Consider the following 16,450-nt stretch of genomic DNA (forward strand, 5'->3'; position numbering starts at 1 on the left):
AAGATTTAGTGTTGAAGACTGAACGTTGATGCAAATGTGTTTACTGTGTGCGCATGTGTGTTTGCAAATTACAGCAACAAAGATTAAGACTGTACATTGATGCTAATGTGTTTTGTGCATAGATGTGTCAGGGCTCTACAGTGCGAGCATTTTGCTCGCATATGCCCCTAAAATAAATTATTGTGCGAACGAAATAATAGAAAGGGCGCACTTGTGCGAGTAGATATTTCAACCCTTTCAATCGTATTTTGCTTCTAAAATAAATAGCCTACACCCCATAGAGAAACGCAGGGACATGTGAACGAGAGAAGGCGCAAAAGACAGCGTGCGCGCCGCGCAAAAGACAGCGTGCGCGCCGCGCACAGAGAGACAGAGGCAGACAGACAGACAGACAAATAGTCGGAGGAGTTTTGAAATAAGATAAGCGTCGGGAGTAGCCTATCGAGCGCTTCCAATGACGGAGAAGAGCTGGACAGAAACTTCAGCGCTAGAATTGCTAATTCTCCGCTTAGCACAAATGCTAACAAATGCTCAACCTGTTAACTTTGTATGTACAAACCGAAGCTATTTCTTCTCACACTTATCTTGTAAGTAGGCCTACGTGGCTTGTACTTTACCGTTTATGTTACTCTTCCTGAGACGTTGGCAAGGGAGGACACATAGCAGGCTCTCTCTAGAGATGATACAAAACCCGGAGGATCCGGTTGGAGAGCCGGGTAAAGACCTCATCCGAACAGACCGGATGGCTGTCGTGCATTGATCCGCCAAAGGCGGGTCAGACGGCATTTCATTAATATGTCGACAAAATGGCAGTTACAGCGCGAGAAATTGTGAAACCGGAATATATCCTCTTTAGTTGACTACAACAGCCATTCTCTAATCTCCCTAGTATGCTGTTCAGTCACGAACATGAGTAAAACTGAACCAACTCCCGCCTCGTCATTCATCGAGCCTGTTTGATCCGTCCAGCCTGTTGTGGCCAATTGAGTCGCGGATCCCTTCTCCCTATGTGTGTGCTTCTGACTCTGTTGAGCTCTACATTTCTAAATGTTAACAGTGCTCTGTCAACGCTTTACCATCTCACTCTGTAGGCTACTCTTAGGGAAATTATAGTCTAAAGACGTGACTCTATCACTCACTGCGTTACAGCGGGCTACAGTCTTTAAAGCCACTGCTGTCACTCCCCTCGTCCGAGTCACTCAGCAGCGGCGCCCTCGGCGACTCGGTGAGACGAATCCTGACTGAGTTGTTGGTAGCAGCGAATCCCCTACGGATCGGATCAAAGGTTAAGTTTCGTTTTTGTCACGAGTGTGCGAGTCGCAAGGCAACTCGGCAGCGGAAGCGAGTGGTCATCTGCTGCTCGCCTCCTGACTATCCCTGCTCAACTAGACTTCTGCTCCCAAATATTTGACTTTTAGTCTTCTTAATCTTAAATACAAACACACACACATTATTTATTGCAAAATCAGGAACATGCCGTTTCACTGCTGCCAAAGGCTGTTCGAGTTGTGGTTGCATGTTTAGTGAGGAGAGGTGGGTCGGATCGCAGCATGAGTTTAGGAACTGTGACATTCATAAAGTGAGTTTTGTTGATCAAACTGTCTTACTCTTTGATTTATCAACATGAATTGATAAATGGAACAACAAAGGCATAGCTATTTAACGGCAGAAACGTTTTAAAAAATACATTATTATTATTTATTTTTATTTAGGCCTATTTTAAATAAGTGATCCGTGTGATCCGAGTGATCCGTCTAATCCGGATACTCTCCTTGGAATGATCCAATCAACCCGGACGCCTCAAAGATTCGAGTTAAGCACCTCTAGCTCTCTCTGTGCGCTTACTTGCTCAACTGTCATCATCATCACCACGTCACGTCATGTGAAGTCAGTATTTAGTTGGACAGTCTCGGGGTGTAGTAGCCTAGGGCACGTTTTTGATGTGCAAGCCTTCAATATTGTCAAATTGTTATTTAGAGGAAATGTATTTGGTCATCCACTCTTTTTTGTTTCATTTCTAAAATGCAAGTCTAGAACAATTATATTTTCAAAGGGTAATGTTCAGATTATTGAGTTGCTGTTACTGTGGTACCAAATGCATTTTTTAAAAAAAAAAGTGTAACCCATGGGTAGGCTGATTATAGCCTCATAGGCTACATATCAGGCCCATATGGAGTCATTGTATTTTTAGGACAGAAGTGTAATTGCCTCTCTGGTCTCTCTTGTAAAAAATCTGCCCCCCTGACCAATTTCATCCCAGCACCCTGCCAGATCCTGCTGTGTAGGCCTAAATTGAAACACCAGCTCTGTATAGACATTAATGTGATAGATATAAATGTGTAATATTTTGTTTAGTCCTTTTACTGGGGGGAATTTGGAAAAGTGGCCCGAAGTGATTTTAATTGTAGGCCTACCCTCTAGAATGTGTATTTGTGTGTGGAAAGAGTATATTCTCTGTATCTGTGTGTTGATAATGAAGCTGCGTCACAAAAACTGACTGTGCTCCTAAATTTGTATCTGTGCCCCTAAATGTTTTCACTTAGGGGCACAGGTACTCCTATTGAAAAAGCTAAGCGTAGAGCCCTGGATGTGTGGGTAGCACTTTAGAATAACTACCTCTAAAAACCTTTTTTTGTATTAATAATTAATTGACTGATAATAAACAAAAACAGTTGCAATTGTTTGTGAATGAGTGAGAACCAGCCAAACTACAACTGCGTAGTGGAGTGGGAATCGTCCTCTACTGGATAAGTTTTGCATGTGTTTGCCTGTCGAACGCCAGTGGTTTCATGCCTTCTTGTCTTTGGAGAACAAACTATCAGGACCGATGTGACTGCGCTGTGTCTATTGTGTTAACATGTTGTATGTCTTACTCATTTACAAACACTTGTAAAGTGTGCTGTTGATAATTAGTTAGTTATTTATAAACTGTTTATAACGCTTGTTAGTGGTAGTAATCCTAAAGTGTGTCACTGATGTGTGTTTTTAGGCAGCAGGATCTGCAGCGTGTGTTAAAGGCCTACACGGTATACCGGCCTGACGAGGGCTACTGCCAGGCCCAGGCCCCCATCGCCGCTGTGCTGCTGATGCACATGCCTGCTGAGGTCAGTCACCACGCCCCCTGCAGGACACACACTGCATTACCACCCAATACCTTAGCTAAATTACCACTCGTAACATGGTGAAATGTTGCGTTAATGTCTTTTTTTTATCTCTCCCTCCATGTGTGTGTGTCTGTGTGTCTGTAGGATGCCTTCTGGTGCCTGGTTCAGATTTGCGAGCGATATCTGCCGGGATACTACAGCACAGGACTGGTAAGACTTTTAACCTACTCTGTGGTCCTTTTCAACCTATGGTCTTTTCTCTGCCAGGTGCATACATTTATTTTTGGTGGATCGACAAGTCTAGTAAGCTTACGTAAGATATCCTTTTGAATAATAGAATTATTGCAGTGGGTACCATTTTCATCCCCCATCAGTAAGCCAATCAGATAAATATCTTACTGATTTGTCAAACAAGTGGATATCAGGTGAATCCCATCTCCTTCTCCATTCAGCCAGACATCCAGATGAGATGTCCAGCTAGTCATCTTAGTTTAAAAAAAACATGTTGCTTGTCAGGTAGAACTGGTAGACTTAAGTTAGTCGGTCAGCTAAGCCATTCATTGTGCCACATAGGGTGAGGTGGACTACTTCAGCTTATTCTTGGTTGATTGGTGCTGCTGGCCTGCTAGGACTGCTGCTTTTTTTTGTTTTTGTTTGATTCACTGTTTTTAATTCATGAACAAAATCCCAAGATGGGAAACTGGAGCATTACAAAGTTAGTGATCAGCACCCAACCTTAGACACATGCCAACCTTACTCATCATATGATCCATTAGATTCAATATCTTTATGAATGACCTGTCGGAGCAACTGAGGGCCTGCGGAACAGGATGCATGGTTGGGAATGCACTGCTAAACCATCTCATGTATGCTGATGATCTAGCCATCTTCTCACCCAGCAGTACTGGGCTTCAAGAAACGCTGCATGTTTGTTGTAATTATGGATTAACTTTTGATGTTAAATACAATTGCAAGAAAGGTTTTGTGCTTATATGTAAAAGTAAGGAGGGCAAGGACCTTGCTTTTCTTTCTTTTTATTTGGCAGGACAGGCCTTACCTGTAAGTAAAACTAAGTATCTTGGACATATAATTACTGACCAGATGTGTGATGATGATGATATCTACAGGCAGCGCCGCATGTTATATGCACAAGCTAACATGCTGGTAAGGAAGTTTCACTGGTGCACTGATATTGTTAAAATTAGCCTGTTCAAGGCATACTGCACCCCTCTGTATACTGCCCTCCCTATGGGCTAAGTATATAAAGGGTAGTTCAAGTTGCATATAATGATGGGCTGCAAATTCTGCTTCAGAAGCCCAGGTGGAGCAGTGCTAGTGAACTGTTTTGGTCATCGCATTCCATGCAATGTTGAGGAGTTTAATGTATACATTTATTTGCAGGTTGGTTGGTTCATGTAATCAAGTTATTATTCTCCTGTGCTCAGTGCTGTGAGATACCAGTCATACTTGTGGAAACACTGGTACAAGTGTCTTTTATAAGTGTGTCTGTCTGTTTTTATGTATTGTACTGTGTTTTGTTTGTTGAAAATGGACCTTGAGTCTGGAAATAAAGCTGCTGCTGCTGATGATGATGATGATAAACAAAATAAAATAAAATAAAATGTTAAGTTACAACTAACAATAGTTAATTAGCCTGTCTTGCTATTGCTAGTCTGGTAGGACCAGTGTGTTTCCGATTGGGTGAGTGTCACCTCATTTCATGGCATTAGTCAGCCAAGAGTTCCTTCTTTGTCCTATTAGTCGCTCACAAGACTGCCCTGTCCTGCTTCTTTCGAGTAAGTAGATAGGCAGATTCCCCACATATCTGTGCTGAGAGTCCCGATCAGTGTGTGTGTATGTGTGTGTGTCCTTCCATGCGTGCATGTCTCTGTAATCAGTTGTGGAAACACTTCCTTGAACTGAATACCAAGTGAGGGTCACATAGATAAGAGTGGACTGTATGAGCTTTCTGCTACATTTTACAGAACATGTTCGCATTGCTGTCATACCACTGAGAGCACACTATCAGCAGACCCCATTGGTAAATGTGAGGTATTCACCATGCACTGTTCAGTTTCAAGACTTCAAAGACATCTGGACATATGTTGTTTTTTTGCTTTTATTCTTTATTTATGTAGAGAGGAGCTAAAAAAAAAGTTGGAGTAGGATTGTCTTGTGGATCAGTGAGCCAACAGTGACATCTAGTGGAGAGATTGCATAAAACCACAGCTGAGTCTTCAGTGATGTCATCGGGTGTCATGCTTCACATTCCTTTCAGATTTTGATGATAGAAGTCATGCATGATGACATCATTGTTGGCTTACAGGCTACATTCCATGTGGAGATGAAGAAGAGAGGAGTGCTTGTTTGTTTTTCTTACTGTGTGTGATGTGTGTGTTTACAAACAAAAGACAAGTACTTCACTACCAGCACAGACGATGGTTTTATGCAATGCAGTTTCTGACTGGTCTTTTGAGGAGTCGTGGCAGGCAGCAGGATACTAAAAATGTATCTTGATACACAATAATAGATTTGTTTGCATGGGCCCATATACTGGACATCTTTGGTGTACTACGCTGCTTTGCAAAACACTGATGTGTCCAAATTTACTCATTATAGAGGACTTAAACACGTTACAGATCAGAGAAATGCAGCAGAGGACAAAAGTGTAACAAAGTTAGAACTGGGAATAGGACAGTGGAGATAAACTTAGGAAGGGATATATGAATACTGTACTCCTGGGAAAATGCCCTCAAGAGCCTCTGGGGGTTGAACACAGACAACTCTGTCTTAACAACTAGAAACTTGCTCCACCGTTGAGGTACATGAGGTAATTACGCGCCCGCGTAAAAAGTAGTTTGTCTACACTTGCAGTGGATGAATAAAACGAAAAGAAAAGAGAAGCGAGACGAAACTTAAGTGTGAGCTGTTTCCTACATTATTTGACTACTTCAGAGGCGCACCAACAACCTAAGGGAGAGCAGTGTATGTGGAAAACAACTTTGTGTGTGTTCCTCTACAGGAGGCGACCCTCCATTCAGTATAAGTACTGTAGTTATGGATGTAATTACAAGACTACTAGTTTGGTATTACATAGGTGTAGTTGCAAATAAATATCATACTGCGAGTGTTGTAATTACCTCCTTAGAGGTGCACTGTGTCATATTTGTAGTGGTTTGTTTCCAGATTTCATGCTGCCCATTCACAAATATGACCCTTTTCATGACCACCAGCATCAAATTAGAAGTATTCATTATGACCGGGAAAAAGACACTTTTCATACATAATCAGGTGAACGTTCTCCATGTTGTCCACCATTTTGAATTTGCAGACAGACATTTTAACGGCAAAACTTTGGTCGTACCACAGATTCTGTAAGAGACCAGATACGCCACTGGTTGATTTCACAGTGTATTTCCGGTTTCCGAAACGAGGCAGGTTTGTATTAGTTCTATGGCAGATTTAGAACTGAAGGGGCAGTTCCACCCTTATCCACGTGGTGGCCCGGAGACCAGAATGAATGGAGTCCTATGGAGCAAAACCCCTCATGGTGCCTTTATCTCAGTATATGATTTTTTTCTCATGTAATTCGGACGTTGCTTTCGAAAGACTATATAGAAAATACCCACGGCTGAGTTTTAGATCTTTTGAGCCACGCATATGCTTAAAAAGTGATTTTTAAGTGTCTATGACGTCACATCCTTAGCAAAATGCTAGCGAGTAGTGAGCAACAAAAACGCCTCCTGTAACAAATCAAACGGACATATGTGCTTTTTTATTATACTGTTGAGTGAAACCCTTATTGAAATTTCCAGAACGACATTCAAATCTGAGCTTTGTTGATGAGACCTGGGTGAAAAAATTAAGATTTTTACCTTCTAGCTCCATTGGGTCCCATTCATTCTGGTCTCCGAACCATAGAACTAATACAAACTAATACAAACAACTGGTACAATGGGGCTTAATAGCGAGTGGCAAGGCTGTTCTATAAGGGCTGTGGTCACACTAGTAAATATTGGTTTATTATTCAGTAAATATTCCTGAAATGATCAAATTTGACAATAGGCAGCAGAGTTTCAATGAGCAGCATAGTTGTAATACCTACTCTGGCCTCCATGATCCTACACACTGCACCTTTAACAGTACTTCTACTTCTGCTTCATACATCTCTGACTCTTTGTTCATCTAAATCTGTGTATGTGTGTACATGTATGCACCAACCAGGTCACTAAAGTAAATGGAGAAGAATTTGCTGGTGATTCCAAAAGTCAAAACAAAGTGTGGAGAGGCAGCCTTTAGTTTCTATGCTGCAAAGCTTTGGAACCAGCTTCCAGATGACGTAAAAAAATGCACCCACTATTGATAGCTTTAAATCTAGACTCAAGACAAAGCTGTTCTCAGATGCTTTCCCCTAGCTTAAATTACATATCATTCTTTTTTTATTACTATTTTTATTTTTTATGTTAACTTATTGTTTTTATTTTTTTATTTTATTATTATTTTTACCTTATGTTTTATCTTAATGTTTTAAATGTTTTTTACTCTAATTCATTTCCTTCTTTCTTCCCTGTTTCCTTTCATTTACATTTGTTAACTTTGTGAAGCACATTGAGTTGCACCTGTGTATGAAATGCGCTATATAAATAAACTTGCCTTGCCTTACATGTATATGTACAGTCCTTGTGCACACGCCTTCAGGTTCAGGTGCAAGGCTGTAAAACTTGGTCAACGTGAGAAGTTCAGAAAACACTGCACACTGTTCGCTCCAAAAAATAAAGAGAAAAAAATAACAGTATCCAGTGTATGGTGTTTTCTGAAAATTTCAATCTGTGTATGTGTGTGTTCCTCCACAGGAGGCGATCCAACTGGACGGTGAGATCCTGTACGCGCTGCTGAAGCGCGTGAGCACAGTGGCGTATCGGCACCTGGACAAGCACAAGATCGAGCCCATCCTCTACATGACCGAGTGGTTCATGTGTGCCTTCTCACGCACGCTGCCCTGGGCCTCCGTGCTGCGCGTATGGGACATGTTCCTGTGCGATGGTAAGACACACACGCGCACACACACACACACACCTCAATATGGACAGTTTTAATGTGTTTCTATTTTGTTTCTCCTGACCGCCAGGTGGTGCTTTCAGCAGTCATTCGAAACTCATAGAAACACAGGCATACACCCATGGTGCCCTTACCACAGTGCTGCTTATCGGTTCCTTTGTGACATTAGAGACATATTCACATGCATGCATTCACTCGCATGTACTCTGAGACTTGGAGCAAAAGGATATATCCTACAGCTTTGTTTGAGAACTACAGATGCACTCCACTCCTCCACACCTACTTTAGTTCACTATGCCTTTGTCTGTGTGCGCGTGTGTGCACTTTCTCATATGAACCCTGGACAGTTGGCGCCGTAAGGCAGCCTCCACAGCTGGTGTGGGAATGTGTATGTAAGCGCTTTGAGACAACTTCATTGTTGTGATACTGCGCCTTTAAATACATGTTGTGTTGTGTTGTATTGTATTGTATTATGTTGTATCTATACACTCATACACTTAAGACTCTGTCTCCTTTCCTCCTTCTCTCTCCCTCCAGGAGTGAAGATCATCTTCCGCGTGGGTCTGGTGATACTGCGGTGCATGCTGGGTAGTAAGGAGAAGCTGAAGGCGTGTCAGGGCCAATACGAGACCATGGAGCTGCTCAAGACCATCGACCCACGATACCTGCAGGAAGCATTCCTCGTACACCAGGTACAACACACACACACACACACACACACACACACACACACACACACACACACACAGTACGTTTCCCTGAACACACAGTGTAACCACACATGCATTAAAGGGACACAAGGTAGGATGACTTCATTTGCGGTGTGGCCGTGGCATGCCTGTCTCAAAATCTACACTGTAGAAAATTTTCATCACGGAATGTCAGCAGTTGATACATATCTGAATACGGTATATAAAGCAATGTTTTCAAATGAAAAGTGTTTCTCGCGACACTCCTTTGGACCACGCTGCTAAAAGTTGCGTGTGGGGTTTTCTGACAGCGGACCGTGGAAGTGGTCACGAGAGCCATCATTCACTTACTAATGACTCGGATAAGCATCGGCTGACTCGGGACCGTGATTATTTAAACTTTAATCCTACCTGGAGCCTCTTAAACTCATCATAATATGTATGATATTATCCATACATGCATGCACATTGAAGCCTATACACCCATATAATGACAGGTGCAATATAGCAACTAAAAATAGCAAGTTGCTACTTGTGATTCATGGTACCGTTTCTGCAAATTCATGCTTCCCACAGAATGTTCCAGTATCGCTTACTGTGCAATTACACTGTGCTGCAAAACAACGCTAATGCCAAAAGATTGCGTCACTCCTTATTGTTTCCTTGTAATGTATGTGTTCATCTTTGTGGGGTAACAAACATGCTCTATTTATTGATCCACTAGGGGGCACCAACACAACATGTGCACAAAAAAGGAAAAAAACTTTTTTTTGAAGACTTTGTTTAAAAAGTCAAGCCGGTTTTACACCTTGAGAAGACATTTGGATTCAAATGTTTGAAACTACTAGGCTGATCAAACTTCCTTACTGTAACTTTACTATACACTCTGGATGTATATTACTCTGTTGTCTGTTAGTTTGCCTTTCTCACATCTGCCTTCTTTGCTCTCCTCATTCTCCAACTCCACCCCCTCACCCTGTCTCCATTTCCCTGCCTATTTCTTATCCCTGTTTTTCTCTGTTTCTCTTTCCTTTTCTCTTACATCCCTCTCTCTCTCTCTCTCTCTCTCTCTCTCTCTCTCTCTCTCTCTCTCCATCTCCTCTCTGTCTTTCTCTCTCTGTCTCTACGTCGCTCTCTCTGCCTCCCCCCTGTCTCTACCTCTCTCCACCTATCTCTCCCTCTCTGCCTCTCCCTCTCTCTCTTGCTCTCTCTCTCTCTGTCTTATTCTCTCTATCTGCCTCCCTCTGCCTCTCTCTCTTTCGCCTCCCTTTCTTTCGCTCTCTCTCTCTCCCTCTCCCTCTCTTTCTGTCCACCTTGCTTTCTCTCTCTCTCTCTCTCTCTCTCTCTCTCTCTCTCTCTCTCTCTCTCCCTGTCCACCTCTCTCTCTCTCTCTCTCTCTCTCTCTCTCTCTCTCTCTCTCTCTCTCTCTCTCTCTCTCTCTCTCTCTCAGGTATTGGAGCTGCCGGTGTCGGTGCGCGACGTGGAGCGCGAGCACCACGCGCAGGTCAAGCGCTGGCGCAAGCGTCACGGCGAGCTGAGCTACAAGTCCCCTCCCCGGATCCACGGCGCCCTGGCCGTCATGGCCGCCGAGCCGCACAGCCGCCAGGACCTCTACCAGAACCCCACCATCATCGTGCAGTCGCCCCTGGACGCGCCGGGCCCCAACGGCACGCCGCCCCTCAACCGCAAGAAGCGGGGCACCCTGCGGGGCAAGACCCCCAAGCCCATCCCCGACGTGCCCACCAACCCCTACGCCCTGCCCTCCGACCCCAGGGCTGCATCAGCCACCACCACTACCACCACCACCACCGCCACCGCGACTAGTGCCACGGTCCCTTCTCCAGACACGGAGGGGTCAACCGATGGCTCGCAGGCTGGGAACGCCACCCCTAGCCTGGGCCTCCTGACTGCCAGCAACACCCCCACACCCACCCCCTCTCCGACTACCACCCCTACCGCCATACGCTCGCGTTCCTCCTCCCCCTCTCCTTCCTCCTCCTCCTCTTCGGCGCAGCCTAATCAGTCTCATCACTCTGCGGCTCACCCGCCAATGTTCTACCTGCCCCCTCCGCAGCAGCCAATCAGCACGCAGCCCTCGCCCTTGCCCGAGCGAATCAACAGCCAGCATTCCACCCCACATTCTTCTCCTCCACAGCAGCACCAGCAGCAGCAGCAGCAGGCCAATGGCCAGCCCTCTGTGCCGCAACAGCCAATCGCAAATCAGACGCCCCCTGCCTCGCAGCCAATCACCAGCCAGCCTCAGCGGCAGCACCCGCCCATGTTCTACCAGCCCCCTCCTCCTCAGCAGCAGCAAACGACAGAGAGCCCCCCCGAACAGCCAGAGCCCCAAACCCCGCCACAGCCAACGCCCCCACCTCCCAGCACCGAGCCTCCTCCTCCTCCCCTTACTCCCCCAGAGCAGCCAATTACAGAGTGCCTCCCCCAGCAGGAACCAATAAGCCAGCCCGAGCCGGATCCTCCCGCCCCCGGGCCTCCTGCTCCTTCTTCTCCCTCTCCTCTTCCTCCTCCTCCTCCCCCCGCGTCTGCCGACATCCCCCCGCCACAGTTAACCTCTGACCCCGCTCCCCCCTCCTCGAGCGGAGGAGGAGACGTGGCGGCGGTGGAGCCCCTCACTGCTGCTGAGCTCCTCCGCCTCCTCGCTCCACCTCGCCCCCCATCAGACTTGCCCGCTCCAGAGGCACCAGAGGCTCCAGTGGCGGCCCCTGACCTCACAGACTGCCCCGTTCCCGTGCCGCCGGAGGTGACCCCGGCACCGCTCCCAGCCCCGCTCCCGATCTCGATCCCGGAGCCGCTCCCGGAGCCCCTGCCGCCAGTGGTGGAGAGCCCAGTGGACTGTCCTCCTCCTCCCTCCTCTCTCTCCTCTCCCTCTCCTACTCCTGTTCTTCCTCCACCCATTGCCTTTTCCTCCTCCTCCTCCTCCTCCTCCACTCCTCTTCCTCCTTCTGATCTTCCTCCCCCTCCAGCGGCTTCAGATATCGACCCAGAGCCCCAGCCCCAGCCCGAGAGCCAGGCGGAGACCTCGCTCCACGCGTCCAGTGAGAGCGTGGAGTCAGAGGACACGTACTTGTAGCCAGTCTGAATAGCAGACAAAACAAGACAGACACAAGACACATAGAACCTCACACACACACGCACCAGCACCACATACACGGTCTTCACACATACAGTACACTTAAAGATGCAGGACAGATACTTACACATGCTAACACCTCTTTCTCTCTTTTCTCTCTCGCTCTCCCTCTGTCCTTCTCTTTTATTGTCTCTCGTTCCATCCCTGTCCCTCCCTCTTTTATACATTTTTCACTCAGTGAACAACTTTCTATCTTCTCTTTCTTTGTATTTCTCTTTCTTACAAACACAAGACATGCAGTGCACTTAGACGTTTGGGCAGCAAATGTGGTAGCTGTTAGGACCTGTGGGTTTGAGGGTTGTAATAACCCGTCTCTTGGGTTAACCCCATCTTTTGCGCTTCCTTTTCCTCTACTGAGTCTTCCTCTTCCTGATTGTGTGGGCCATTAGTGACAGCGTAGTCATGTTGCCATGGACACCACAGAAGGTTGTGCGGTGACTTTGCCCACTAAGGTCAAGGACGAAGTGTCTCACTGAGGTCAACTGCAAGTTACACACGTTGTTGTCGCTTCCTTAGCTACCGTTCCCTGGAGTTCTACAGAGAAGTTCCTCTCCATGGCGACCAGACTGGACTGACTTCCTGTCAGATACCCACTAACTGGTGTCTGTCTGTTACAGAAAGTGAAAGTTTACTTACAATTAGAGATGATTGTGCGTGTGGGTGGTAAGTCCAACATGGCCTCTGGGCCGGTGTGTTGATAGACAATGCTGCAAAGAGTAACTTTTAAAAGGGTTATAATATATTAGCTGGACAGAGAATCTGAGCAGTACTTTTTTCTTCGACCAACGTTTGTCTGATGTCTTAAAAACTATTTTTCTAACAAACCAACATTATGTTTGGACACGTTTTGAGAGTGAATGTGCACACTTTTGACACTAGAGGGCGCCTGTTACGCAGCTTATTTCCCTCTTCGTGCCAGTGGACATTTTGTACCACGTAAGCAGTGGAGCAAGAACATTTGTAAGATACTAAAGACTTGTGGTGGTCTTAAGAAGGCCTGTTTCTCAGTCACAAACTTTACCCCCCACCCCCTTTTGTCTTTTTATTTATAGCAATACCTTAACTTGCCTCTAACTTGCTCGCATGCTTTTTTGTGTGCAATCTCTTTTTTTCTATGGGATAACATTTTTGGCACAACATGAAACTGTTTTTTGACACTATTTGTGTACATAGACTTTTACTGCTTTTTTGTTGTTGACAAAAACTATGCAAAAGAAATGTAGGCTAAGGCCATGCTCACTAATGTTACATGGGCTTTGTAGACACGACCCTAAACTGTTACTTTCTCCAGGTTCTGTAGCTTTATCTTCAGGTGTGTAGGGGCGGTGACAGGAGTACTGTGCTTCAAGGGAGTTTGCTGTATGACACAGACTCTTGTTTTGGGAAGAAAAAAAAAGAAAAACACTTCATAGTTTGTCCATATTGACCTTAATCCTAAACAAACCCCCCTGTTCTCCTGCTTTGGGTAGAGTGTCAGCTCAACTTGAGCTGATGCCTTTTTGTGAAAATAAAATAATGAAGAGTTGACAATTATTTTCATTCATTTTCTCTCGTTTCTTCTTTACACATTCACTTCAGAATGCACCACACCCTTGTGAGGATATGTATAAGTTGTGCTGTCACAACTGCAGTCTCACTTACACAAAAAGTAATGAATTACTCCGTAATGCATTAGTTTTCGCTGTAACACAGCCATATAAGGCATTACAGGGGAAAATATATTGTAATGGCCTATATACGAACAATGCTAGTAACGTAAGTTACAATACATTTACTGTAACCTGGAGTTTAATGATGTTCATTGTGGTGGGTCAGAAAGAGGCTATTCCTGAACCTGCTGTAGTTTTTAGTCTGCATGCTGCCGAAACAACTTCTGGATGGGAGTCATGACTCATGAGCATGATGTGCACTTTAAATTGCCTGATTCATATTTATAGTTATTTTGGCAAGAGTAACTTGAATAATGCAAAAGTAGTGTAATGCCTTGCATTTGAAATACAGTAGGCCTAGTAGGCCCTATTGCAATGCAAGGGATTACTTTAATCAGTAATGCATTGCTGTTTTTGAGTAACTTGCCCAACATTGCTATTTCTGCCGTACAGTAATTTTGTAAATATGATTGCAATAAATGTAATAGTTTATATGGCCTACTACAATAAAAACAACATGCAACAAAGGTGCAACTTTACAACATTATGTACTGTAGGCCTAGGCCTAATGTTTTGCGCACAAAAAATAGACTGCCATTTAGGACTACCTGTTGTCGACTGCAGTTGCCCCATAAGGATAACAGCCATCACACACCTGCCCTTTCTTTCAACAACCTTGTTTTGTAATTCCTTACACCTGATCTCCCCTGTTCATCCTTGAATGAGTGGTTGCCCATTTCTCCGCTGTCGGCTGTGTAACGACCTGTGCGCCATGGTAGGTAGGTTGGCCCGGCTCAGCGATAATTACAGGCAGCAAAGCGCATCTTAATTGCCGAGTGTCAAGTATCGGAGAGCCCCATTCCCACCAAAAAGGTGTGGGACAAAACGACTTACAGCCCTGGTGTAGCTGGGGGCAAACTAAACGCTGTAGCAAATCACTACCTTTGACCCCGCCAACAGAACCACTTATTTGCGCGTTATATTCAGTCGAGCGAGATGGCGACGGGCTGGTTCCAGCAGGTCTCCTGAAAACACCTGCTAAACGCAAGAACGCAACACGATATATCATTCACAGAATTGGATACCCTTTTTGGAGGTGATTGGATATGAGCTAGTCATACAATTAGCAGTTCTTCTGCACTTTTGCTGGCCTTTTAAACCTCCAGACCTCCAAACTGTAAGCTATTCCTGAAGCATAGAAAGCGTACTCAAACCTTCATTCTTCGGCAAGATGGACGTTCGACATGAAAGTTAGGCTACAGGAGGAAACTGTGAAATCCATATCGAATCACAATGCCTGACCAGTTCGTGGTCCTTCTGTTGCAGAATGTGTATGACAAATTGATATTTGACTGACGCAACTGTCTTTTACGCACACATGCAATCGCTCAAAACGAAGACTCAAGAGTCCCATAGATAATTGTAGACAGCTTCAAAACGATGTGCACTTGTTTTACACAACTCTGCAGGGTTCAGGTGCAGTGCACTCACGTGGGATTGGCGGCCTATAGCCTACAGTTTGTGCTTGTAAGAAGAAACGTGTGTGAAGAAGACATGAAAGCCCCCATGGTTAGCTGAGGTAAGTGATAGGAGAATAGCTCTTTGTCAATAGAGCCCTCTATGTAGGGAATAACCATCTGGGGAAGACATTCTGTTCATAAACATACCACTTGGGTATATAGGCCTAGGCTTTAGGCTACACTACAGTATATCACAACAGCCCATTGCCAAAACATTGAAATCGTACATGTAGTGTTTCAGAACTGTGAGACATGGACTCAAGGCCTATTGGGTCAAATCCAAAATCCAATGAAGAGGGAGAAAGCCTTGCAACATGCGAACAGGCACACCATGCAAGCCCTATAGGCCTACTGAATGAGGGTCCATTTTAGAAATGTCTTTGTGTCACCGGCACCGAGGCAATTTGCCACGGTTCCCAGAAGCCTTGTGAGGAGGGGCCTCCCTGGCCTGTTTTTCCAGCACGCACCACCATGGGTACTTTCCATAATCCTAACTCCTGTCCTTGACTTGTGCTTGTGGCCTCTCTTCGCTGACGCCCCACCTTCATGGAGACACCGCCACACACACACACAGCAGACACGCACAGATGAAGAGATGAGGATGCCCCATTCCCATAGTGAAAAATGACATGTCAGCATGAGTACTTTCATGGCGCACAGTTCAGTTGCTTGTCATTCATGTGTTCAGTCATGCAGTTCAGACAGTGTCAACCGTCATAACCGTCATCCATGTTTTTGTACATTATTGAAATATAGTGCATTCCTTGCAGTCAAAACATTTGTAAGTCTTCCACCATCCATTCCTGAGAACAAAAATAAACAATTTTGCACTGGCATGAAGAAGGACCACATGAAGTAATCAGAGAGCCCAACAAATAATGAACTCCTATTTGTCATATGAATAAACAAAAGTACATTTGTCTATATGCCACACCCACGACTGATGTCATTATTTATAACTATCATACTATTACTATGATACACAGTTCACCATTCTTGAGAACTGGAAGTTTACTAAAATTTTAATTCTGTACATGATATGAAGTAGGGCTACATGTAGTCATCAGACAGTCCAAAAAGTAACCAATCCACATTTTTCACATCAACAAACAAAAGTTCACCTCTTCTCTACCATATGCCACTATGTCAACATTGTTACTCCATCGGGACTCAAACGCAGACATTCTAGGGCAGGGGTTCCCAAACTTAAAGTGAAACAAACTTGACACATTGAGTGTATTTTATTGGAACATGATGTTTGCCTTCGCGTGTGCCTTCT

At 44.9% G+C, this 16,450-nt stretch overlaps 1 protein-coding gene across 1 annotated transcript in view; it reads left to right on the top strand.

The window, feature by feature from the left end:
- The window catches only part of LOC134446199 (uncharacterized), a 30,301-nt gene extending 16,766 nt beyond the window's left edge, over positions 1-13,535 (top strand). The window contains exons 5-9 of the mRNA XM_063195511.1: positions 2,990-3,104; positions 3,249-3,314; positions 7,958-8,147; positions 8,700-8,854; positions 10,302-13,535. Of these exons, the coding sequence (XP_063051581.1) occupies positions 2,990-3,104; positions 3,249-3,314; positions 7,958-8,147; positions 8,700-8,854; positions 10,302-11,942 (2,167 nt within the window). The 3' untranslated portion in view covers positions 11,943-13,535. The remainder of the gene's footprint in view (positions 1-2,989; positions 3,105-3,248; positions 3,315-7,957; positions 8,148-8,699; positions 8,855-10,301) is intronic.
- The last annotated feature ends 2,915 nt before the right edge of the window (positions 13,536-16,450 follow it).

Source organism: Engraulis encrasicolus, chromosome 3, assembly GCF_034702125.1.
Source record: "Engraulis encrasicolus isolate BLACKSEA-1 chromosome 3, IST_EnEncr_1.0, whole genome shotgun sequence".
NCBI classification, from domain to species: Eukaryota; Metazoa; Chordata; class Actinopteri; order Clupeiformes; family Engraulidae; genus Engraulis; species Engraulis encrasicolus.